The following is a 27494-nucleotide window of genomic DNA, read 5'->3' on the forward strand; positions in this document are numbered from 1 at the left end:
ATCACAGGAAGTTGAGAACGTTCTCATATAATGGTTTAAATTTTCTTCGTGATGTAGGAAAAGTCATCTATTGAGAGTAAGAGGAGGAGGGAGGGTGGGCGGTCCAAGGAGAAAGTGGCTACTGAAACTACCATTTTGGAGAATGGGAGAGAATTCATTAGGAAAACAAAGAATTACTGGGTAACACAGAGGTCCCAGTTGTGTTGCATAATCATGAATTTGTGACAATTCCAATCTAGCTAGATGATATGATTTTCCTGAGCAGTACAGCCAAGTCTGAGAAACCCTGGTTTAAGTCAGTCACACTTAATCTGGCTGTGCATTAGAATTACTTGGGGAACTTTAAAAAAAAGAAGGAAAAAAAGGAAGGAGATACCTGGGTCTTACCCCAGACCAATTAAGTCAGAATCTCTGTGGATGGGATCCAAGCATTTTTTTCATTCACTAATTAAAGAAATATTTGTTGAACACATATTTTGTGCTAGGCACTAGGAATATTAATGAAAAAGAGAAAAATTCTTGCCTTCATGGTGTTCACGTACTAGTGGATAATAATAGTTAACTTTTTGCCAAAGTTCTTCAGGTGATTCTAACAAAGAGCCAGTATTGAGAACCAGTCTTTAGCTTCTAACTGATGAGGAAACTTGAATTCACTTATGAAATAGGTCAAGAGAAGACTAATAGTTTCTCCAAGATAAATCATGATAGACAGATTAAAACAAAAGGATTAGGAGCATAGGTCATCCAAATCAGAAGAAAACAGAGAACAGAGATAAAGAACGTTCCTGAGGCCATAAATCTGACTAAACTCCAGTTAAAAGTCAAAGAAGCAAGATCTCCAGAGGTAAACCTCAAGGCATGGGAGGGTGCAGACAATGTGACATGGAGGGCCAGTCAAGAGGAAGCTCTAATCGGGCGTAGTGAATACCTCTATCTTGATGTCTTCAAGTGACATGTCCAAAACAGAACTCAGCTTCTTTCCCAAGGCCATTCCCTCTTCCAAGTTCTCTGTCTCAGTGAACGGCTCTATCATCCTTGATGCTTTCCTTCCCTTCACTTCACTCACCCAAAGGTCATTAAATAAGGTCCACTCCACCTCTCAAATCTCTTAAATCTGTCCATTTCTCTGTTTCTACAACCACTTACCAGTCCAGGCAACTATGATCCCACAAAGGGATTACTGCAAGAGCATGTAAACAGACTTCCTGTCTCCAGTTTTAGCAGAATGGTGTTTCTAAAACATAAATGCATCATGCCACACTCCAGTTTGAAACCTTTCAATGGCTTTGCACTGTAAATAGCATGAAATCCAACTCCTCTATCTGGTGTAAAAAGCCCTTCATGATGTGGCCCTGCTAACCTCTCCAGTCTCAGTTCTTACCATTACCTTTCTTTGCTCTCTCCAGTCTGGCCACATTGAATTATTTTCAGTACCATGAATATGCAGGTTTGCTAGTCCTTAAAATAAGCTGGTGGTTCCCAAACTTGGCTATACTTTGGAATCAACTGAGCTTCTTTAGAAACTGCTGATGCCTGGCTCCTTCCCCTGACCATCTGTTAATTGGTATGGAGGTAAGATCTATGCACAGGAATTTTGAAAGCTCGTTGAATAATTTAATGTGCAGTGAGGTTTGAAAACCCGGGGAAAAGTTATTTGCTCTGCTAGGAACACTCTTCTTCACCCACTTCACCTGGAAAAACCCTAATCACCTTTCACACCTCATTTTAAAAATCACTTCTTTAATTCCCTACACAGAATGAGTTGCCCCATAACGAATCAGTGCCCTGCACACTGGGTTTCCACTAGCACGTCTTGTATCGTATTTCATTCCAACAGAGTGTACAACTGCCATCATCCCCTCTCAGACTATGCATTTAAGAGGTCAAGAACTCTGTTCAACTTGCTCACTGTGAAACCCCCCAGTTTCTAGCAAAGAGGCCAACATACATTATAAATATGATAAACATTTGATGAATGTGCTGAATATAGCAAAATTTAAAAAGATTTGTTAGACATAACAAAATAAATTCAGAGAATCAAGAAGAGAAAGAACTTGTTGACAACGAACAAATCTGGCTATGGTTCAAGAGGGACTCACTTACTTACCTGTTTAATGACATAACGGACCTCTTCAGAATTGAGAACACTACTTTTAATATCACTTGGCTTGCAAGGAGTAATTCCCTTATAGACAAGAGGTGTGTAGCATTTCATTGCAAATTTCAAGTCACTGACATGCCTCCTCTCCTCTAAAATATCTTCAAACTCATCCCACTTTTTGAGCTCCTTCTGTGGATGAGGCAAATGAAAGAAAGGAATGCACATATTGTAAAATAAATTAAGACAGATTAGGGACTACATTGGTAAGGTTTCATCTTTGCCAAAATTTTTATTCTATGACATATGAACAAGAGCAGAGTGGTTCTAGTGTCAGATTTTCATATACTAAGAAAAAGAAATGTGTGATAATTAGGATCAACAAACTGATATTGAATTATCATAATAGTTTATTATTATATTTCTTATTGCTATCTTTGTAAAGCTAGTACCCCTTTGGGAAAGTTAACAAAGAGAGTAAAGATGAGATATTAAACTCTAGAGTAATCTGAACAATTTTACAAGATTTCATCAATCACACTGATAAACTTGTTCTGTCTGCCTCTTCTACTTAGCTTTAAAAATTAAATCAAAGCATACATTACAAACTCAAAACTATGTCAAATTAAATAAAACTACCTGGGTGCAAACAAAAGGAAAATTCACTCAAGAAAAAAGTGCTCCCATATAAATACCTATTGAGTGGTCTGTATCTGCTGTGATGACTTTTTTATCTCCATTCAACCCACTGCAATTCAGCTTGTATCCAACAAGCCCCAGAAACTGCTGTTTATCAGGCTACCAACGACTTCTGCATTGTTACTTCTTAAGAGTTTGTTTTTCTGATTATAAAAGACATGGTAGCAATAATAATAATAATTATAGCTAACAGGCATGGTTGTTTACTAAGCGTCAGGCACTATTCTAAGAACTTTACATACATGCAGGAACAAGCCTCACAACAAACCTATGAAATAGCTGTCATCATTACTCCTGTTTTACAGTGGGGAAAACAAGGCATGGGGAAGTGAACTAACTCACCTAAGGGAGAGCTCCCAACAGGCAGAGACACGATTCAGACGCCAGCCTATGGCTTCACACACCTTAATCCTAACAACCACCCTCCCACACTCCTCATCACGTTTAATTATGGAAAATTTGGAAACATACAAACAAGCAAATATAAACTACCCATAATTTTACACCCCAGGAATAACTACTCTTAACACTTATTAGTTTCCTTATTTTTTTTCATTCATAGCTACAGAAATACATATTTTTTTAATTCAAGACATGAGCCACACCAAATAAAGTTTATCTTGCCTTTCCAATTACATTATGGGTACTTTCCTATATTAAATGTTGTTTTAAAACATTTTAGTAGGTGCATACTCACCTTTATGTTCTGTTAATTTTTTCTAATTACCAAAGTGATATATGTTCACTGTACAAATTTAGAAGATAGAGTAAAGCACAGAGAAGAAAATTAAAATCACCTGTCATACAAAGATCCAGAGACCATTTTAGTGAATGCTTTTCTATGATGTAGACACATTCCCTCTACCTGCCACACGTACATTTTGATTTGCCACCTGATTTTTTCACTTAATGTCACAAACACTCCTCCATGTCATTTAAGTTTCTTCCAGATAATTATTATTATTATCATTTTTACTGAGGAAGATTAGCCCTGAGCTAACATCTGTTGCTAATCTTCCCCTTTTTTTGCTTGAGGAAGATTAGCCCTGGGCTAACATCTGTGCTAATCTTCTTCCACTTTACATGTGGGTCACTACCACAGCATGGCTGACAAGTGTTGTAGGTCCATGCCTGGGACCTGAACCTGCGAACCTGGGCCACCAAAGTGCAGCACACTGAACTTAACCACTACACCATGGGGCTGGCCCTCCAGAACATTATTTTTAGTGTTTGACATTTGCATTATTTTTCATTCACACTATTACAAAAAGTGCCACAACAATTATTACGTCTCTTGAAGTTAATCATTACATTCTGGCCTCCTTCTAGGCTTCATCCCGCTGGACCTCTCTATGCCATGACACCATTCTCAAGTGCTCCTTCCTTTCTCTACCTCCAACAACCCTGAAATTTTCCTACTTTGGTTTTTAATAGATGACTTTCCCCTGTCTCAGCGGAAAATAGACCTCATTTCTCTAATCCAGTGATTCTCACTCTGGGGGAAATTTCCCCCCAAACTATAAATATGTCTTCTTTCCTCCCATTTCCTTTAACATGCTAACATCTCCAACCCTCTATTCTTCACTCCACACAGTGTGCTGAGTACTCTACCTGCTCAACTGGTTTGAAACACTCATTATGCATGCTTCTGAATCTCTTCTCCCATCTGAGCTCTCAATATACATATTTAGTTGCAAACACTTCACACGTGGCCTTTCCAAAACTGAACTCATTCCTCCCCTACACAATCCTACAACTTGATTATTTCCTGAAATCTCCACCAGCAACCACCAAGCCATCTACATCACTTTGCATCATTCTACACCCCTACTCCTTCACACTTTACAAATCCAATCCACCCAATCCTGTTAACACGGCCTTTAAGAACGTATCATGTTGAATCCTCACTCACGCGTCCAGCCTGTGCTCTTTATCACAGTAGCCTCCTCACTGGTCTCCTTGCCTGTTTTGACCCCTTTGAATCATTTCTTCATGCTGCCATGTGCTCTTTTCAAAACACAGTTTTGACCAGATTGTTCCCTGCTTAAAATATTTAAATGACTCCCCACCTCCTCCAGAATAAGACCCAAGCCACTTCTGGCATTATATGAGAACCTCCAGGACCTGGCCTTTCCTTCCCTTCCAGACTCATTGCCCACCACGCTCATAGTCCACTCCACAATGAGTGATTTGCATTTTCCAAATACAGTTCTTTGTTGACATGCTTCTGGGCCTTTGCACACGCTCATCTCACTGCCTGGAACGCTCTTCTGTTCCTCTGTTATCCTTGCTTAGGCAACACTATTCTGTGAAAACTCTGAGTTCCCCAGACAGTATTACGCTGCCTTCCTCATTAGGATTTTTTTTACCTACCAGAGATCTTCCTCCACTTACAATGGGATTATGTCCTGATAAACCCATTGTAAGTTGAAAATATCATAAATTGAAAATGTATTTGAGGGGCCGGCCCTGCAGCCGAGTGGTTGTTTGCGCGGTCTGCTTTGGTGGTCCAGGGTTTTGCCAATTTGAATCCTGGGTGCGGACACAGCACCGCTCATCAAGCCATGCTGAAGCAGCATCCCACATGCCTCAACTGGAAGGACTCACAACTAAAAATACACAACTATGTACCGGGGGGCTTTGGGGAGAAAAAGGAAAAACAAAATCTTAAAAAAAAAAAAAAAAAGAAAATGCATTTAATACACCTAACCTACTGAACATCATAGCTTAACCTAGCCTACCTTATTATGCTGAGAACACTTACAACAGCCCACGGTTGGACGACACCATCTAACACAAGGCCTACTTTATAATAAAGTGTTGAATATCTCATGTAATTTATTGAATCCTGTACTGAAAGTGAAAACAGAATGGTTACCAGTGTATCGGCTATTTACCTGCATGAGTGTGGGGCTGACTGGGAGCTGTGGCTTCCTGCCACTGCCCAGCACCACAAGAGAGGATCGTGCTGCATATTGCAAGCCCAGGAAAAGATCAAAATTCAAAATTTGAAGTACGATTTCCACTGAATGTATAGAATTGCAAGCACCATCGTAAGCTGGGGACTGTTTGTATATATATCTACTATGGTACATATCCCATAACACTGTAATCGTTTCCATGTCTGTCTCCCTACTAAATGTGATTATCTTGAGGACAGGACAGTTTGTGCCCTCTTTGTATTTGCAACATCTACCCATGTTTGGAATATAGCATTACTGGTCAATAATTGAAGGACTGAATGTTGAGGTAATAAAAAAATACAGAATGTTAAACTCAGACCACAACTAGGCACAATGAGAATATAAATAGAGGCAAGAGCATTTATGGGGAGTCTCAATATAAAAGGGTAGGATGCAAAACATGTGAATATGCAAACATGAACATTTTTATGCCCACAGACATAAAGTATAGAGAATATATAAAGGAAAAATCTTCTAACTGCTAGAATTCTGGTGTAAAACTGCAGTCATTGTAACACAGCACATACTCCTGCTTATAAGGCTGGAGAACCTTCTCAAATGTCACATTTCTCATTACTAAAGTAATATACAGTTATATGGGCTCAGACTTGGTGGAATGCAACAAACTACCATAATAAATTACATAATTTTAGGGATAAAAGGGATCTTAGAGACTTACCACTTAGTGATCCTGGGCGTGGGAAAAGGATCAGCTGGTGATATATATGTATGAGGGAGGCAGTGTGAGTCAGTCCTCAGGACAAGAACCCATAACGGAGAGCAACTGGCACATATAATTTGAAAAGCTTGCTGAATATGGTCATCTACAATCCTTCCATGCTTCGCTGCTATCACCAGGATCAAGTCCACATTTCTTAGCATACGACCCCAGGCCACCAACTGCCTCTCTACCATTTCCCCCCTTTCTGCAGTCCAGCTGTACAAAGACCTGTAGTTCCCCAAACGAACTATAGCTCATGGCTCCCCAAATCTTTGTTTAAGTTGCTATCTCTAAGAATGGCATTCATGAATCAAATATTTGAGCACCTATTACATGCTTGGCATTGTGGTATGTGCTGGGGATACAGTGGTGATCAAGACAGACACAGTCCCTTTTATGAGTTACCAGGTGCATGGTGGGACCAGTTACTGAGACAGGGCAATTACAAATGGCCTGTCCCCACTGTTTGCCAGGAAAACACTTAGCTGTCAACCACAGCTCTTGTTCACCTCCTTTGTGTACCACTTCCCAACTCTCTCCTTAACCTAGACAGAACTGGTCATCTTCCTCCTTGAGTCTTTACTGAACTCTCAGTACATTTTCATGACAGCATCTAAAATACTTCATTAGGAGGCCGGCCCAGTGGTGCAGCAGTTAAGTGCACACGTTCCGCTTCAGCGGCCTGGGGTCCGCTGGTTCGGATCCCAGGTACGGACATGGCACCGCATGGTAAGCCATGCTGTGGCAGGCGTCCCACATATAAAGTAGAGGAAGATGGGCATGGATGTTAGCTCAGGGCCAGTCTTCCTCAGCAAAAAGAGGAGGATTGGCAGCAGTTGTTAGCTCAGGGCTAATCTTCTTCAAAAAAGAAAATAAATAAATAAAATAAAATACTTCATTAAACTTGTATTTGGTGTTTCCCCTACAAGACTGTGAACTTCTTGTCTAAGTAGGTAATGTGTCTTATACATTTTTGTATTCCCAGCTCCTTGAAGGAACTGAATCACTGCTTATAGAATGAAAAAACAACTTACTGAATGAAGCCACTTTGTGAACCCTGTTGATGATGGCTCCCCAATATTCACAGGCTAAAGCTCAAACTTCTCCCAATTTGGCCCCAACCCAATGTCTAATCCAGTGGTTTTTAACCCAAGCTGCACATTAAAATAACCTGAGGTACTTTTAAAAAAAATACTGATGCCCAGACACCCCTAGAAATTCTTTGATTTGGTCTGTGAGTGGTACCTGGGCATCAGAATTATTTTTAAAAGTACTTCAAGTGACTCCTACACGCAGCCAGGGTTGAGTGCTTCTGCTCATTAAGCGGCCTTCCCTACACCATGCTGGAGAAGTATTTACCATCACAAAATAAATATACTGACACAGCTACTCACCCAGGAGCACAAGACAAAGAACAGCGCAAGTAAGAAGATTCTGGTGAAGTATTTTTCCCCACTGTTTGTTTTCCCTGTCTTAATGTGTACAGCAGCCCTCTCCCGATGGATAGCTAAACAGGCCCCTCCTTATACCTCTCTTTCAACTGCTCTAGACGATCGATTCATTCGACAGACAGTTACTGGGAGCCCACAACGTACCAGGCACTGTTCTACAGGCTGAGAATACAGCAAGAACAAGGTGGACAAAGAATGTGAACTGAGGGAGCTGACACTCCCTTAAGGAAAGACAGACAACAAACAAACAAGTTAAGTTGACTTAGGGACACCACCAGTAGTGTGCTGGGAAATGCTTAACTATGGAGGAGTCCTAATTTATAGCATTTGCCAGTGTCTGTAGTATATATACTCCCATCACAGCAGATTTCAAGCGATCAATATGAACATGGAGTTGGGGAGAGATGTGGAGTCACCATTGCTATACAGGATTTCCACTTTACAGTATGATGACAGCAAACATTGCATAGACAATAGGAACATTTAGTAAAATAATTAGGAAGTGCTGAGTTTTTATTACTTTTGTTTTTACAGAACTTACTTAATTGTAAATTTATATAACAATTTTTAATAATGGCTGTGTTTTAATAATGAGCTTGCAAACTTCATAGAAATTCAACAATCAGCCTTGAGATCCAGTACAACGCTACTGCAGCACAACAGTGGAAAGAGAATACATAAAGAAAGACAATAGACTAACTAATGAGGAAGAGCGATTGGAAAGCTGCTTTAGGTTGAATGGTTGGGGAAGGCCTCTCTGAGGAGGTGATATTTGAGCTGGGACTTCAATAATAAAAAAAGCCAGCAGTGTAAAATTCTGGTAAAACACAGCATACCATACAGAGGGGGCTACGAGCACTCTGAGCACAGACCATACTTACTGTCTCCGAAACAGAAGGCCAGCATGGCTGAAGCCCAGTGAGCAAGATTAGCAAAATCAGAGAGGTAGCAGTTGCCAGGTTATTAGAGTCTTGGAGGACACGGCAAGGAGTCCAGATTTTTCATTCAGACTCTAACAGGAAGCCATACTTCGAGTCACGGGTACACCAATGATTACCCATCCCCAGTCTTCTTTTCATTCTGTGGTCTCATTGAAAGATTTCAAGCAGACCTCTAGCTTCAGATACAACCTACTTGCTTTGGCTGCCAAATCTGCATCTTTAGGTCAGACCTCCCTCTTCTGCTCTGGCACTATATTTCTAACTCTATCTGGATGTCTCCCAAACACCTTGTGATGTATCTGGTCCATGACATGATAATCCACAAGTTAAAAACCACTAATTTTGGCTCTCATATCTCAAACCAAACACATCCCAAATTGAAATTATTATATTACCCTTACTGAACTTGCTCCCCTCCCCATATTTCCTATTAGCAAAGGCACCATCATCCACCCAGTTGCCAACTGTCCTAAATATCATGCAAACTTGCTCATCTCCCTTCTCCCCAGATTCAGTGCCACTGCCTTACTTCAGGCTTTCATCACTTCTCTGGATTACTGAGATGGCAACCTAATTGGCCTCCACGCTTATCGCATCAGATTCCTTCCCCAACCGGACACTCTTTATATCACCTCCACTTAAGTAAAAGAGGTTATCCACACAAATAACCAAGCCAGAAACCTAATATTCTTCTTAGACTTTCAAAAATATGAATCTGATCATTCTTAAATGGTCCCCTATAAAGTTAAGATTTAAACCTTAAGGCTGTGTAAACACAACATATAAAATTTCTTCAGAGGCTGGCCCCGTGGCCCAGGGGTCGGGTTCGTGAGCTCTGCTCCCATGGCCTGGAGTCCGCCAGTTCAGATCCTGGGCACGGACCTGTGCACTGCTCACCAAGCCATACTGTGGCAGCATCCCACATAGAAGAACTGGAATGACTTGAAACTAGGATATACAACTGTGTACTGGGGCTTTGGGAAGAAAGAAAAAAAGAGGAAGATTGACAACAGACAGTAGCTCAAGGCCAATCTTCCTCAGCAAAAAAAAAAAAAAAAAAAATTCTTTAGGAAATATCCTCTACCTACTTCTTCAGTTTCATTTCTCAAGTCCCCTTGATTCTACTCTTACCTAACTACTTGGTTCTCCCAAACATACATGCGAGTGGTTTTCTGACATCGATGCCTAGGATAGTCTTCCTTTCCCTCATCTCCCACTCACACCTCAAAAACTCAGCTCAGGTGTCACCTTCTCTTAGAAACCTTCTCCAAGTCAGCAAACAGGTCAGGTGCTCCTTCTCATTTCTCCAACAACATACTGTACATGCTTCAACCACTGCCCTTATCTCACTTAATTGTAATCATTTACTTTTATGACTTTTTTGAAGTTCTTAAAGGCAAGAGCCGGATCTTTAACTTCTATATCTTGGACACTGAGAATGACTAGGACTCCATAAGTACCCATTGCTGCAATGTTTGCTGCCATGAGCACTATCTTCTCTAAAATACTACTCTCAGATTACAGAGAGTATTGCACAATAACAGTGTGGCTGAGGAAATAAATAAGGACAGCTTGAAATAGTAAGAAAAAAAAGTTCAGGTGGTCATGAACGTAAAGAATCTACACAGCAATCCTCTTCCCTACATGCCTCTAGGGAAAGGTCCAATATTTCCACCACAGAACCATGGGGTGAGAAGATCAAGGAGAAGAGAGGTTAAAACGGTAAGCCTCAGAGAAGTGGACGATTAATAGCAATTATAAGCACAGAGCTCTCAATAGCAAGGAAACACAAGTTTCCCCATGTTCCAAGGAATACTTACGCCCCAATTTTTTTTTTTAAGATTGGCACCTGAGCTGATATCTGTTGCCAATCTTCTTTTTCTTCTTCTCAAAGCCCCCCAGTACACAGTTGTATATTCTAGTTGTAGGTCCTTCTGGCTCTGCTATGTGGGGCACCACCTCAACATGGCTTGATGAGCGGTGCTAGGTCTGCGCCCAGGATCCGAACTGATGAAACCCTGGGCCACCGAAGTGGAGTGCATGAACTGAACCACTTGGCCACAGAGCCTGCCTCCCTGGTGTCAAAATTTGAAGGTAGCCATATATATATACTCTCTTTTGAAATGGTTTTTTAAATCTTGCTCTTTTGTGTTTTCTGTTTTGACCTTCCCACACAAATTAACATATTTAAATCAGAAACTGACACTAACTGCCAGGACAAGATAACATGCTTTTTAAATGCATTCGTTTATTTCCTGCTAAAGTATATAATAATTAACTTATGGGTTAAAAAAAAAGATCAGTTGCCCCAGGATTGTGCAAACCTGAGAGCTACAAAGCTTCCACCATTAATTTCTTCACAAAAACTGTGAACAACCAACATTCTGTTGGCAAAAAAAACCTGCTGAAATCAAGTGGGGGGCGGGGGGGATGGCCAGTTCGAGAGAGGCTGGATGGCATTGTCTTCCAAAACTACTTGCGAGAAAAGCACAATGACAGATGTAAGCCAAAAACAGGCCATAAAAATTTCCACAAGTTCCAAATCGTCCTAGATTAAAAACTTAAAGTCTTAGAAACTCTATGCCCACATACAAGCCACATGTTTTTCTCCCAGGAATATCACAGCAGCAAAAGAGCGGGACGGGCAGCTATCTCAGGCTGACTCAGACTCGCCAGTTTCTCACGCTTGCCTAAAAGGTTCGCCCTACACACCCTCGCTAGGGAGGAGAGACTCCATTCCCAGCCTCATTCCTGTGTCAGGGGCTTTCTGACGGCCCAGTGCCTGATGGAGAGAAAGAGTAGGAACGAATGAAAAGGAATCAGAGGATCCATCACCGGTAGAAACTTCTAAAAGCATACACACATTTACACACACAGCGATACACCGTTGCCTTGGAAACCAAGTCAACCACCCAACCCCTCCTCGGGGGCGTCGGGACCCACTTTTTGGGGCCAGGGGTCGTGGGCTGGAGACAGCCGGGACCGGGAGAAGGGAGTCCTCTCTCGCGGCCCCGCCCCGGGCCTCGTTTCCCTGGGCGCCTACCGAGTAGAGGAGCATGACAGCGCCGGGACTGGTGGAGCCGCCGGAGAAAAAAGAGTTAGATGAACTGGAGGAATCCATGGTGCGGCTGCCGTCCCGGGCCAGGCCTGGAATTCTTTGCTAAGCGGTGATGGTGCTGCTGCTGGGGGCGGTTCTTCCGCGCCGGGAGGCCCGACCTCGCCTAAGGCAGTGGCACCCTCTGCGGCCGCTCCACAGGACCCCGGGCGCCGCCATCTTAACCAGAACGGAAGCCGCGCGGGGACCTGCGGCGCGCGCGCGCAGCCCCTCGGAACCCGGAAGCGGGGGCTCCACGCGGCTGGAATCCAGGCCGCCTCTGGGCTGTACCGCAGCTGCAGACCCCACGATGGCGCAGGAGCAAGACCTGGGGTCCTCTGCCCCTGCCTGTTCTCAGACACTTCTGGACGCTGTGCTCCAGAACCTCTACGACTTTGGTGAGTGCGGGGCCTACGGAACCCACGCGAACTGAGGACTGGAGGAGCCGAGGGTCTGCTGGCGCCCTGAACTGAGTCGGTCTCCGCTTTCAGGCTGAAGGTTCTGGTAGGCCGAGCATCCCTCAGCTCGTCCAACCTGGTTCCGTTAATGGGTCCAGCACACACCTCCGTCTGAGATCACCCTTCTCCCGCCCCCACGATCGGGCTGTGTCGAGTTATTCTTTATGAGTCGAACTTCCTAGCTCATGTGGGGACCAACCTAGTTGCTTGTTGGAAGCACCAGGGCTTTCAGACTTAACAGGAGTGATGCACACAGGACCTTGGTCTCTCGAAATAGCCCACCTTTTCACTTTTCCCGGACCTCTGGGAAGCCCCCTCACCCCGCGCCTCCCCCAGAGACCCGCCTGACCCTGGTACATTGGTGCCACCTTGTCACGTTGGGGCCTCATCCTTCACTCCTTCGCCAAGGACTTCAGAGGACGTTTTCACACGTAGCTTTCACGACCGTTTCTTTCTATAAGTTGGCCGACCTATGCTCTCTTTCCTTTATTTTGATGGGAGAAAGGAAAAGTAAACATGCTTATCATTAAAGGTGGACAACCGCCTGGCACTTCAGTAGGAAGACAGTTCCACACACTCTGAAGAACTTGTCTTAGAGAAGGTGACATCCCTTGTTCATGCACCAAAGATAATCATTAGGTGTTAGTGCCTTGACGGACCAAACATATTTCTTAAATTCGTAGTGTGGTTTTGCAAAAGCAATTTTATTTTGGAGTCACTGCTGAAAATTCTAAGCTCACTTAAATAGTAAAAATGGTAGCTAAGAAGTATGGACAATCTACCATATAGTCCATACTTTTCATGTATTCACTTATTTAATTTTCACAACCCTGTGAAATAGCTATTGCCATTAATCCCGTTATTACAAATGTAGAGACAAGTGCTAGAGGGTAAAAAACATTCTCAAGTTTACCTAGTTTACTCAAGTTTACTTATACTGGGAGCTCTGAAGGCATGGGCCGTGTCTACTCATTTTTATATCCCTAATGCCAAAGTTTAGTTGACTCTTAACATGTTTATTGAATAAAAGACTAAGCAAATAGAAGCAAACATAAGTGATCAGCTGATATTTAGAGGACTGTGTGATATTTGTACTGTAGGTGAGTAATGAGGCCTAGAATTTTTGTCAGAATCTTCAGGTGACTGGTTGGAGTGTGAACAGGTGAAACAGAAGATCATGGGGATTTAGTAAAAAATAAGGGCACTCAGGGGCTGGCCCTGTGGCTGAGTGGTTAAGTTCGTGCGCTCCGCTACAGGCGGCCCAGTGTTTCGTTGGTTCGAATCCTGGGCGCAGACATGGCACTGCTCATCAAACCACACTGAGGCAGCGTCCCACATGCCACAACTAGAAGGACCCACAACGAAGAATATACAACTATGTACCGGGGGGCTTTGGGGAGAAAAAGGAAGAAAAAAAAATAAGGACACTCACATTAAGCCAATTGTCTTAGGTTCATTTTAATTTATAACTGAAAGAAAATAGGAAAATTGTAATACTTACCTGTAACCCTAGAAAGGGTTAAAAAGAAACATTGGCTTCAGTGGCACACATTTTCAGTACAAAGCATGAGACAGCTGGCATTACCAGTCCCTGGAACTGTTGCCATGGTGGCACTTTCAGTAAAGAGAAAGGTGAAGACTAAAGTAACTGTGCTAATAAGAGTCAAAGACATAAATATAGTTACTTAGGAAAACGTGGCTGCGTTTTGGATTCTATAAATTGTGCAAATGCAACTCTATTTGAAGAAAAACAAGTAGTTTTTTTCTTTGTGTGTATCCCTGGGTGTTTATAGCTGTGACATATGCATAAGTGCATTCATATGATTTGATATTGGTGATAGCTAAAACTCAAAATATTTATTTTTCCTTCTTGTGTTCAAACAGGAGAGACAGAAGAGGAAGCAGAACAGAAAAGGATCAGAAAGAAAAGGGAAAACAAGAAGAGAGATGAGGGGACTTCAGTGGTCTTGGCAGCAGAGCCAGCTCCCCAACTCAGTTCTCTTGTAAGAGGCCAGAGGAAGAGTGCTTCCAGCTTCTTCAAGGAACTCAGAGAAGAGCTGCAATGTGCTCCTGCTGTGACCTCCACCGGTTCCCCTTTAGGACCAGAAGTTCCTAGCGCTTCAGTGTCTCCTCCCCTGAAGAAGAACAGAGAGCGAGTACAAGTGGTAGAATTTCACAGCAGAAATAAAAAAAGAAAACAGAAGCCAGATCAAGACGAGAACAGAAAGGTAACGAGCTGGTTAGTTTATGTTTATGGTGAAAACCTGGATATTGTAATGTTAGGTGAATATCTTTATGGATTGTCAGGAGTCCCCAAATCCTTAGGCTCAAGGATTTGCTAAAAGCATTCACAGGATTTGGAACTCAGCGTGTAAGTAATCTTTATCACAGTTACGATTTATTACAGCAAAGGGATACACAGTAAAATTGGCAAAGGGAAAAGGTGTGTGGGGCGAAGCCTGGAGGAAGCCAAGTGTAGGCATCCACCTGTCCCCTCCCAGTGGAGTTGCATGGGATGTGCTTAATTTCCCCAGCCATGATGTGTGACAGCATGTGCGAAGTGTTGCCACCCAGCAAAGCCTGCCCCAGCCTGGATGTCCCTGGTTTTTACTGGGGGGTCAGTCACATAGGCATACACACTGACCTTAGCTATTCAAGCTCTAGACCCCTGGAGAAAAAGCAGGTTTTCACCATAAATCACATAATTAGTATAAACTATCAGGGCATACTTGATACAGTGTAGCTCAAGGCCTCAGGTATTCAAAACATTCTTAGCAAACAGCATATTCTAATTAGTGTTTGCAGGAGCCAGCCAAGGGCCAATCCTGAAAACAGGATGTTCTTAGCAATGTGCCGGGTTTGATAAACCCAAGCCTGCTGAGTTAACCCTTTCTGTTTGTAAGCCTTCTGCTTGTTGGTGCTCAGAGAAAGAACCCAATCATTCAACACTTATTTCTGGCCACCGTTCTAGGCACGGGACATGGCATTGAACAAAATCCACAAAATCCTTGCTCTCAAGGAACTTTCCTTCTGATAGAAAAGCAGTTTGATTTTAGGGAGCAGCAGTCCCTTTCAGACTGAATTTGTGAATCTCACTGAAAATTCAGTTCGTGGGAGCGGTGTGGTTGCTCATCCAAACTTTTTTCACAAGGATATCATAATGGTTTTGTCAGATTCGTTGCTAAAAATCAGATTTTCCATTTCTATAGCGTTCTCTATGTCTTATAAACTTTTGTGTATCATAAAAGGAAAGGAGGATTGTATTAGTTTCCTAGGGCTGCTGTACAAAAATTTATCCTCCCGCAGTTCTGGAGGCCAGAAGTCCAGAATTAAGGACTCTCCACAAAACAGGAGAATCCTTCCTTATTTCTTCCAGCTTCTGGTGGCTCCAGGCTTTCCTTGGCTTGGGGCTGCATAATTCTAAACTCTGCCTCCGTCTTCACACAGCCTTCATCCCTGTGTGTCTGAGTCTCCCATCTCCCTCTCCCTTTCTCTTAGAAGGACACCTGTCACTGCGTTTAGGGCCCACCCTAAATCTAGAATGGATTTCATTGTGAGATCCTTAACTTAATTACATTGCAAAGACCCTTTTTCCAAAGAAAGCCACATTTAAAGATTTCAGGGGTTAGAACATGGACATAGCTTTTTGGAACCCACAATTCAACCTACGACAAAGCTAGTTAGGCTTGCATTGCTCATTGTGAATGTGCGAACACCTGTTGGTGCCCAGTGTTTGCATCTTTTTTATGGTTTAAAAAGCTATCTGTGTGATCTTTTCCAGAATTCAAGTAGCACTTCGTGTCAAGCTTACCAGCACCCCTTCCTCAAAGATTATTAGTGCATTCTGTAATCATATCTACCTTTATTTTAGGATTCTAAGTCAGCTTTCCAACTCTTATAGTCTAAATACGAGGGTGCTGGGAACTGTTACAGGCAGGCTAAGAAACGGATTCCCTCACCCCTCGAGGTAGCCAGAGCCCCCAACTGGCCAGCCGGGGAAGCTTACAATTAATGAAATTACCACAGTGCACCCCAGTGTACCATACAAATATTAGTATTTTCTGTGTGTGCCATGATATGAAAAAGATTGGAAAGCACTGCTTTGTAATATAATTCTGCATTTGGAGAGTTTAACTAACATAAAGCATCGAGGCACTCTCCCTTCAGTTTCCACTTACACTCGCTCATGTTCCTCTTCCTGGAATGGAAGGTTTTCTCTGTGATAGAAAGAACAAAAACGTGGCATTGAATGGCCCTGCATTTCCCTGTCCCTCAGTAACAGCACATCTGTAGCAGCTGTTGAATTGTCCTTTCTTCCTGCTCCTAATGAGCCCTTTTTCATTGTAGTTGGCTTTTCTCAGGAACCTCAGCTCACTCTACATTTTGGACTTCCTGACCTAAATGAAATGCTTCTGTTGTCCTTGGTGCTCTGCCCTTTCATCCTTTTCAAAGTTTATCCTTTGAAAATGTGAATGCGTCAGGCTAAGGACACACTAAAAACACATACACCCATAAAAAGACTTTAGCGTGTTGACCTTGCAACATGTACATAAATACAAATGAATATAACGCCAGTTATTATGGCCTATCCTGGGCAGAGGGAATGGAGGTAAAAAATAGTCAGTTGGGGCTAATTAGGATATGTAATGCTATGCTAAGGGTTTGTGTAACGTGCTAAAGTATAGTTGTGGCCCCTGCTTTCTAAGAGCTTATAAGTTGTTGTAGGACAGTTCAAACAGACATGGAGTCAGCAAAAATATATACTAAAATAATGATAGCCTCCATTGATCGGTCATGGAATCAGCTGATCATCTCTGAAGAACACTTGAGAACGAAAGAAGTCCTAGTGAGTTGGACAGCAATCCGGCTGGGCCGGCCTGAACCCAGGAAATCACCTTCTTTTCCCAGAACTCAGGCTTGTTCTATAAGTACTGACAACCTACAAAAACAGAAACCAGTTTAAGAGGCATAGTAAGTGTTTATTTGGAATCAAAAAATTGCAATTCAGGGAGCACAGATTCAGGTAGAAACCCAAGTAATGTCCCAATTACCGGAGAGGAGCTCAGGGTTTCTATGGGAAAAGGGGAGTATGAGGTGAGTTGTATTAAGGAAGAGTTAGTTCATCGGTGCTGCATAAGGTGAGGCCAGGTTCACAGAATGGCTTAAGATTTAGTCATCAGGCAACGGGCTAGACTTGTACTTCATTGATTGGCTAGTGATTGGATATCAGCAAAGTCCAGTTGCATCGGTTCTTACAGACAGGATATTCTTGTCCTTACTGACTTCTTGGAATGTTGTCTATTTGGTCTAGTTTGGAAGATAAAGAAAACAAGACCTGCAAAGCAGTTCCTCTGAAATGGCTGCTCCGGCTCTGTTTTCGTAGGGCTCCACTCAAGTCGTCTTTCAGAATACTGTGATTAAACTGCATTGTGTATTGAAACAGATTTGTAATAAGAAATATGTGTTTGGTCTTTGTCTCCGTTTCTGGCACAGAGCTCCTAAAACCTTTGGAATTTCCTAAGAGACGAGAGCTATAAAGGTGTCCTTTGTTATATGAAGGAAGTGACTTTTGGAGAGCACCCAAAGATGGGGACTGGTTGCCAGGAGGATCAACTCTGTGATTAGGGAGTTGGAACTTTCAGTCTGACCTCTAGGAGAGAGGTGAGGGGCCGGAGGTTGAATCAGTCGCCAATGGCCAATGATTTAATCACTCGTACCTGCATAATGAACCCTCCATAAAAAGCCACAAGGACAGGCTTCAAGGTTCAGAGAGCAGGTTGGTGAACATGTGGAGGTGCTGGGAGAGGGCATGGAAGCTCCACGCCCTTTCTTCATGCCTTGCCCTGTGCATCTCTTCCATCCAGCTGTTCCTAAGTTATATCCTTTTTATAATAAACTGATGATCTAGTAAGTAAAGGGGTTTCCAGAGTTCTGTGAGCCACTTTAGCAAAGTAATTGAACCCAAGGAGGGGTCATGGGAACCTCTGATTTGTAGCCAGTGGGTCAGAAGTACGGGTAACAACTTGGGCTTTCAAATGGCATCTAACGTAGAGGGCAGTGTTGTAGGACAGAGCCCTTGACCTGTGGGATCTGACGCTATCTCCAGGTAGATAGTGTCAGAATTGAGTTGAATTGTAGGACACCCAACTGGTATCAGAGCATTGCTTGTTAGATATGTGGGGAAACCCTCCAACACACACACAGGTCAGAATTGGTGACCAGAGCTTCTTTTAATAGGCTTATCTGGGAATTTGTCCACTATTTGTGTAACATTTTACTCATTCCAAATGTCTAACCTACAAATGAACTTCTTGATAACATCCCATGTATAAGCAGACACTATAGAAGTAGTTTGACAGGAAACAGTAAGATCACTTACTCATTCATTCATTTATTCCACAAAGAATTGGGTGCCTACTATTTGCCAGACCCAGGTGATCCAGCAGTGCAGAAGATATAGTCTTTTGCCCTCATGGAGTGTACCATCTACTGGTGGAGTTAGAGAAACCATAGGTAAATGAGTAATATAATTAAAGAGTTATAAACGCTCTGAAGGAAAGAACTAGTGTCCTGAGCGTAACGGACAGAACCTCCTTTAGATAGAGTGGTCGGGCCGTGTCTGAGGAGGTGACGTCAGGCTAGTGCTCTGTGAGAGGGAGCTGTGCTACTGAAAGGAGCGGAGAAGAGTAACGGGGACGGAGAGAGAGCAGTGTTGCAAATGCTCTGTGGTATGAAAAGGCCTGACATGTTCCACCAGCTAGAAGACTAGTGGGAGTAGGACAGAGGGGACAATGGTCAGCAGAGGAAGAGCAGTGTCACAAATGGCTTGTGGTGTGTTGGTCAGAGGGGAGAATGGTGTGAGTCGTTGTGGGAGGGACAGCCTGAGGCCAGCCCTTAGCAGGTCTTGTAGACAATGGTGAGGCCTTGGGTTTTAGTTTAAAGTATGCGGGAATCCACAAGAATTTTTTAAGCAAGGACATGAGGTGGTCTGACTTATATTTTCCAAAGATCACCATGGCCCCTGAGTGGTAAAGAGATTATAGATAGGGGCTGGCCTTGTGATTTGAGGAATGAGCTGGGGAATGTACTCTGTAATGAGTATTGCAAGACTGCCTGTGAGGAAAAAAATGCGTAGGCCCCTAACAAAGGGAAGTGTCATATGTAGCTTAAAATGATCCAAATACTATTTGGCCCCTAGGGATATGTCTCACCAATGCTATTTCTCCACCCTTAGCATTGGTCCGTCCTCCTATAGGTGAGTCACTGCCCCTATTTCAGGAACCTTAGCCTCTGTTGTGGCCTACATAGAGAAGGCGTAAGAAAGACGTAATAGAAATAATAAAACTGTACTGTAGGTAAGAAAGGACTCTTGGATCCTGTGGCCTGGACTGAGGTACACAAAGACTGCTTTTGAGCATGTAAAGAATTGCTAATAACAGCTAATATTTCCCAGATGCTTACTATGTACTAAACGTGATTATTTATATTCATTAACGAATTCATTATCTAACTGAATCCTCACAATGTGTGTGACCGGTCTTCATTTTACAGGGGAGATTGATACAAGACAGTTAAATTGTTTGCCTGCTTTTAAACAGTGACCCCAGTGTCCCCACATCTGCAATTCCAAAACTCCGACGCTTTGGAACTCACTAGTGAGCTCGTTTGTTTGTTGTTTTTTTTTAAAGTTTGGTGCAGATTTATTTGGCAGCAAAACCTGACCTGAACTGATGCAAGAATTACTTTTGTTCTATTTGGTATGAATATTCATAGATGTTGCTGTGGAAATATGAATATAGTTAATTATGAGTTGTTGTCTTAGACCCCACTGGAAGTGGTATGGAACACTCAGTATATTCACAGTATTACCTTTCTAAAATGTAAAAACTCCTGGATTTTCTCAAGATTCCAGATAAAGGATTGTGGGTGTGAAGTAAGTGCCAGAACTCAGGTTCAGAAGCCAGGCTCTCTGGCTTAAAAGCTGTGTACCCAACTACTATGTTAGAGGGAGAATATAGATTAGGTAAGGCCCTTTGCCCTTGGGTAACACGAGTATACTGACCCAGAACCTTCAGCAGGCATAACAACATTTTCCCAAGTGATTGCCAGGTTCTAACTGCCTTCATAGCCTCTGCATTATCTAGATCACTCCCCAGGACTCCACCCTGAAATCCTCTGCACTCCAGCAGCATCCTTCAACTTTGTACCACGCTCCCTGTTCTTTAGTAGATGCAGTGTCAGATAGGTGTCAGGAAGAAAGTAATCTAGTCGAAGTAATTTACACACAATAAGATATGAATTAATTTCTTAATATGCCTAGAACTGCCTGCATTTTGCAAAGAGAGTGTATATTTACCCAGCTGTTCTCTCATTGGACAAAAGTTGGCCAGTGTAACTAATAGAATAAAAAATCTAATCACTGGAGGAGAAAATACTTTTGGTCGGCGAGGCAGCCGCTAGACAAGTTCATTGACCCTGGTGGGCTCCCTGCCTTCATCCCTCACCCCCAGACGTTTCTCCCAACTCCTCCTTCTTTTTATAGCTTTCTTCCTTCTTCATTGTGTAACATACAAGTTCTCAAAATCTCCAGACATTTCTCTCTACTGTAGGCTTTGTTAGGATAGGTTAGGCAGTGGTTTGATTACAAATAGTCCTTACATCTCAATGGTTTAAAGGCAAAAGTTAATTTTTTTTTCATGTTACTTGTCTATCAGGATCCTTCCCTAGAGACCCAGGATAATAGGGACTCCACCGTCTGGAAGGTTCTTAGTGGCTTTGGTGAAGAAGGGGAGTTGACGAATGCCTCTTCAAGGCTCCATGCGGAACGGGCATCCTTCCCCTCTGCTCACATTTCTTTGGCCAAAGAAAGTCATGTAGCCCTGCCTAACTTGAGGTGGACAGTGAAGCCCAGTTCTCCTGTGTGTCTAGAAGTGGAGGAGGACCCAACATTGCCTGTAGGTAGCAGTGCCTCCGACCACAGTGATGTGAGGGGCAGGAAACTAGAGGAAACCACTGATTGTTTCTCGATCAGGGAATGCATTACAAATAAAGGACTGAAGTGGTTTTAAAGCTATGAATAAAAAGTTAAAGTTAGATGGTGGTGGGGTCGTGCTAATAGACTCAGCGTCATGAAATAATTAGCCAAGAACTTTTTTCCAAATGTTTGCTTTTATTATAAATGGGAATCCAGAACTCGGACCCTTTCTCAGAAACAAATCAACAGCTATAAAGCTAAGACATTTCCGGTGAAATGTTAACAGAACACTTGGGAACACCAAGATCTCCGTCTCTAGCCAGACCTGCCACCCAGGTCTGCCCTTGGTGTACACAGCCCCTCAGCCCAGGTGTTCCCACAGTCAGGATGAACTGAGGCCTGCAGTGCAAGGACTGGGTGTTCTGTGGGGCTGGTGTTGGGGAGAGCAAGGACATCAGGACCCAGGGGTTTCAGCCTCAAGGTAACTATCACACAGTTGGCCAAGAGATTTATGATAGTGCCTAGGTCCTGTTTAGGGCCCATCGCTGCATTCTCCTGCTGATCTTCTAGGAACAGGTCAGCCGAGGGCGTCTGTGACTTCTCCAGTATTGCTAGGAATCTGGCGTTCCTGAAAGAAGTTTTCAACTGAAAAGAGTTTAGTCAGTCATTACTTATTGGATGGATGGGAGAGAGGAAGAACTATTTAAATATTTAGAAAAGGAGGCAAAAGTTCTATGGGATTTTGGAGGTCTGTGAACGGTATACAATTTTTTTGGTATATATAAAATTTGTATTTGAGGACTTAGATATGATCCTGAAATCATTATGATTTTTTAATCCATTTGCTTTTCAATAATACTATTACTGTTTATCATACGAAACTGATTAGATGTGCATGCCAGTGGAAAACATATCCTAAGTTCAAAGTAAAAGTGGAATTTTTTCCAGTCATGGAAGAGGAGATAAGACGTTCTGGGGTAGGTAAATGGAGGAGCCCCACACAGCATCCTCCATGCTGCCCTCATGCTCTTAAGTAAAGCATGTGATTCTGTGAAATATGTGATTGTCCGAGGAGAACCATAACCATAATAAAAGCCAGGAGACCCGATAAAGTAATGTGGAAGATGCATTTACTGTGACTAACAGCACATAGCAGGGCCACATGCCTAGAGCATGATAGTCACCCTCTACAGCACAGTCCTCTGTTACCACCAGCACCCAGGCCCATTCAGTGTCCAGTGTGACAGCAGATGAGCGGTGCTGTGGGGATTACTGGGAGGCTGTTGTTTCATAGTCAGTGGGTTAGTGAATATGAACGCGTTGGCCAAGTCTTCCTGTTTGCTGGACCTGGCTGCACACTTGCTGTTTACTTTATCCTATTTCAGCATCCTAACCCCCTGTGAAGTTAGTACAGGGGTCCTCATTGAAACAGAAGCCGTCATGTGGAAACACAGCCATCATCTATGGAAACGTTCAGTGACTGACCCACACACCCAAAGTACAGTGGTGGGGGAACAACCAGGATAAGCTGAAGCACAACTCCTGTTTGGAGAAGAAGAAACCAGGAGGCATGTGGACTGTCGTGTGGCAGCGCCTCTCAGTGGGGCATGGGGCGAAGTGCTATGCTCTCGTCCTGGCACAGACCCCACCCTGCTGGGCAGGCATGGCAGGACGTCCCACCCTGGCACACAGCCAGCTGGGGGCTCAGGGCCGACCATCTCCCTTCACCATTTTCTAGAAGCTGCATGCTTTTACAGCCAGCTTCCTGTCAGTCCACATTTTGGAGCTGGAGTTGAGTAGTGACTGCTGTTGTTGGCCAGATTTGACAGTGGTTCTCTTAAAATCTTAAGCTCTTGGTCGATTCTATGGGTTGGTAATGACAGCCAGGGGATATATTGATGTAAAGAGTGACCTATTTTGAAGGCATTTGCAGTATCATTATTTTCTATTGGGAATTGCAAACCCAATCTCCACCATTTCTAGGAATCTCGTGTTCCTGAAAGAAATCTTCAACTCAGGAGAGTTTTATTAGCCATTATTCTAAAGCCTGGATGGGAGGAAAGGAAAGAAAGAAAAAATTATTTAAATAGAACATTTTTTTACCCTCTAAAATCCCTGCTCAAACAAAATTATCCTTTTCTAACCACCTCCCAACAAAATTTTCTACATATGGTGCATGAGATACAGATATTGGTCTCTCTCTGACCATCTTTTCTTTTTTCTTAGTTTCTCATCAATCCTTTCTCTTAAGCTTTGAGGTCTTAAAAATTTTTTACTCCATTTTTCTTATGCTAGCTGTTCATTTGGCTTTTGTGCAAGATGCTTGTATTATTGTTTGGTATTAGGCCTCTGGGCCAGTTTCATCGCTTTTAAAAACATGAGTTTGTTGGTGATGGAATAGTAACAGATGATCTTAATAAGAGTTTTTTTTTTCCTTTTCAGACCAAAACTAGTATCCTTGAGAAAGATGTGGATATACAAGAATTTAACTTAGAGAAGGTATGTGTTTTGCAATTGCTAATTTTTTCAGCTTTGTAATACCAAAAAAAAAAAGACTATGTTTGCATGCCCAGTGGTTGGGGAAATGGTTAAGCAAATCATGCTACGTTTACTTGATTGAATATTATACAACCATTGAGAACACGATGATTTTGTCACCACAATGCCAATGATACAGCGGTAAGAAAGAAAAGCAGGGATGTGTGTATTCTGTGATTGTAACTAGGTTTTAAAAATGCAGAGAAAAAAGACAGGAGGAAGTAATTCAGCTGAGAAGAGTGGGTATTGGTAACTTTTTCTCTTCTACAAAATCTCTTTAAAGAGAAACACAGATGTGTTTGAAGATGCTGTGATGAAGCTGCTCTAAGTGTGAGTGAGTGTGTTTGGAGAGGTACCTTTGGGATGAAATTGCCGGTATGGATAGTAGCTTGTTTTAGAGAGCATCCGAGGGTCCCACCCAGCTCTGCCTTTGATCCTAGGTCTGCACTGATTTGTGCAGAGATAAACCTCTGCTTCAACTGTCCACATGCAGTGTGGGAGGATGGTGTTGCGAGATTAGGGTGGCATTTTAAGAGATCTGCACGGAGCTCCTTAAACCACGCCGTAAGGGAGTCCTCGCTAGTTGCCGTCACTGCAGGTCGTGAGAATACGTAAAAGCATTTGGTGGATGGCACGTCGCATCTGACGTCCAGCCCTCCCAGGGATGCATTTCTTCTGCGGAGTTTTTGAACACACCGTGGAGCTTTGGGATTCTGCTTTGTGTCTGCAGGCTCGTTTGGAAGTGCACCGGTTTGGGATCACGGGTTATGGAAAAGGAAAGGAAAGAGTCCTGGAACAGGAACGCGCCATTATGCTGGGTGCCAAGGTGAGGGGTTCTTCTGCCTGCCATCACCAGACAGGGTACAGAAAAAGGGCGAGAGAGCCCAGGGCAAGTCAGGGCAAGGGACACGGGAAATTTTTGCAAAATAAAAAATGATAATAGGTATCCTTTTTCTTTCATTTCAGCCTCCCAAAAATAGTTATGTGAATTACAAGGTTTTGCAGGAGCAAATCAAAGAAAAAAAGGCAGCAAAAGAAGAAGAAAAGAGAAGGGTAGGTGTGATAGCCTTCTCTTTACTCTATTAAACTTCTAGAACAGAAACCTGGTTGTAATTTGCCACAGTGGAATGCTGTACTCCACTGCTTGGAAGGCAGTCTAGACAACACCCAGATCTGGAGTTAAATGAGCAACTTCTCTCCACTTCTTCAAGTCAGCTACATTTTGTAATACCAGGCATATTCACAGGAAAGGTTTGCTTTGAAATGCAAACTCCTGTTCAGATGGTGTGAGCTGCTTTGATCTTTGTCCTAGACTCAGTCATTCTTTTGCATTTCACATTGTATAGAACACAAGGGCTTATGAAAAACTGCCAGAGGAATAGATATTCTACTCCCTGTCTTTCACCTAAAATGGAAAATTTGACATTTCTATTGTCAGTCTTCTCTGGAATGGCCTTTCACATTCCTGAAAGAGTTTTAGGATGGAATTTGAGTCTGTTATGTTTAATAAGCCTCCTCGAAAACGTATTAAAAATAGTATTTCAGTGGCTTTGGGTCACAAACCTCTTGCCTTTTTTTGGATCTCCATTATCCATTACTGACATGTATGTTATCTTAAATTCTGAAATCAGGCCCAGGACACAGATATTTTCAAGAAAAAGAAGAGGAAAGGGCAGGAAGACAGGTGAGTGATACCATTAGGTACCAGGGTGGAATGATCTGGATAAACGAACGTGTTGATTAGTTCTGAAATTAATACCCTGCATTCATGTGGTGGTTCTAGCCTGTTAGAGTGCCTCACTGCCTTCACTTATATTAATCGAGTCCTTTGAGGGGAAGACAGGATGTAGTAAATTGTCCAGGATCCAATAATACCTCAGAACTGAATTAGGAACCTTCTCCAGTCCCCCATTTTCAAAGACTGGACACCTCGAGTGACAGCCGGAAAGCTGAGGTTGACATTTCCAACAAAAGACTTCTGTTCCCTCCTGAGAGTGCCTGCTGACATGACGGCACAGTCTGGGTCTGTATCACCTGTTCTTTGACATTCCGCAGGAGGTAGAGTGCCATAATTTGAGTAATGGAACATGGATTTTGTTGCTTTATGCCTGTTTCTTAGCTTTGGTTCAAGTGCCTTTTTCTCTCTCCCCAAATTACTGTTTCAAAATTGACTCCTTTTGTCTCCACCTTTTTTTGGACTCCTGGTGAACTTGCATATGCTGTCAAGTGGTCATTTGTTTGGCCATGTATGTCTGTTGAGGGCCCCCCAGGTGCCAGGCACATAGATGTCTTAGGTGTTGGGGATACAGCCATGATCACACTGAGGGTGTCCCTGCCCTCGAGGAGCTTACATCATAGTGAGGGAAGCACACCAAAACATACAAACAGATAAGTAAGGGGATGTCAGGTCCTGGCAAGTTCTGTGAAGAGGTTGAAATAAAGCATTGTGAAAGAAAATCACTGGGGTGGGCTGGGCTGTCATTCTAAGGAGGTGACATCTGAGTTGGGAACTGAATGGAGAAGAGGAGATGGCCTGGAAAGATCCGGTAGCAGAGCATTCCATGTAGAAGAAACCAGTGCAAAGGCCCTGAGGCAGGAATGCAGTTGGTGCGTTTCAGAGACCGCTGAAGGCCAGTGCTGCTGCCAGAGGGTGCGGGGCTGTGCATGAGAGGGAGCAGGAGTCTGCAGGAGTAGGCCACTGTCCCCTGGTTGGTGGTGCTGCAATCCTTCTTTACAAGCTTAACTGTAGTACCTTTCTCTCACTTTAAATGCAGGAAATCCAAAAGGAAGAAATCAGCTCCCAGTATTTTGTCAAGTGGACGGACTGGACAGATTGGAAAATTCAAAAATGGGACACTGATTCTGAGCCGAGTTGATATTAAGAAAATAAATTCTTCCCGAGTGCCAAAATGAAGTACTTTGTAAAAGAAAGAGAGGAACAGGAGAGTGCCGTGATCCTGAAACTGGACCCCAATAAGACTTCCAGATTGTTATTTATTTCATATTTCACAGACGGCTTTTTTTATTTTAGGGAAAAAAATCAGATAAAAATAATAAAATTTGGGACCAGCCCCATGGCCAAGTGGTTAAGTTCGCGCATTCTGCTTTGGCGGCCCAGGGTTTCACCGGTTGGGATCCTGGGCTCGGACATGGTACCACTCATCGGGCCATGCTGCGGCAGCCTCCCACATAGCACAACCAGAGGCACAACTGGAATATACAACTAGGTACTGGGGGCTTTGAGGAGAAGAAGGAAAAATAAAAATTAAAAAAAATAAAATAAAATTTCTAGCTGCTAAAGTGTGTTTTTTGGTGATAATTGTGTTGGGCCAGCTACTGTGTGAATATGAAGTAAACCTGCTAAAAAAATGTCAGTGTTCTCCTGCAAGCTTCACTCTAGCTTCAATTTCACTGCTGTTTTGTGCATTTGCTCCTAAGATGATTTTTCATAATTTTACTGATGGGTAAATATTGATAACCAGCTTAAATTGCCTTTTAATTTTTAAAAGATGATTTAATGTTACTCTATCGTGAAAGAACTAAGAATGTGGTCATTT

The 27494-nt window shown here is 42.8% G+C and overlaps 2 protein-coding genes across 2 annotated transcripts in view; one reads left to right on the forward strand and one right to left on the reverse strand.

The window, feature by feature from the left end:
* Positions 1-12057, reverse strand: part of GNPAT (glyceronephosphate O-acyltransferase) — a 33392-nt gene extending 21335 nt beyond the window's left edge. Inside the window, exons 1-2 of the mRNA XM_014865675.3 lie at positions 11917-12057; positions 2108-2290 (exon numbers count right to left, since the gene is read on the reverse strand). Coding sequence (XP_014721161.2) covers positions 2108-2290; positions 11917-11994 — 261 coding nt within the window. The 5' untranslated portion in view covers positions 11995-12057. The remainder of the gene's footprint in view (positions 1-2107; positions 2291-11916) is intronic.
* On the forward strand, positions 12044-27222 carry FSAF1 (40S small subunit processome assembly factor 1). The gene is made up of 7 exons (XM_014865676.3): positions 12044-12365; positions 14310-14653; positions 23842-23898; positions 24668-24763; positions 24904-24990; positions 25569-25621; positions 26712-27222. Exons 1-7 carry the CDS (start codon positions 12044-12046, stop codon positions 26848-26850), a joined length of 1098 nt encoding a protein of 365 aa, XP_014721162.1. The 3' UTR covers positions 26851-27222.
* Positions 27223-27494: the final 272 nt, after the last annotated feature.

Source organism: Equus asinus, chromosome 2 (genome assembly GCF_041296235.1).
Source record: "Equus asinus isolate D_3611 breed Donkey chromosome 2, EquAss-T2T_v2, whole genome shotgun sequence".
Classification (NCBI taxonomy): Eukaryota; Metazoa; Chordata; class Mammalia; order Perissodactyla; family Equidae; genus Equus; species Equus asinus.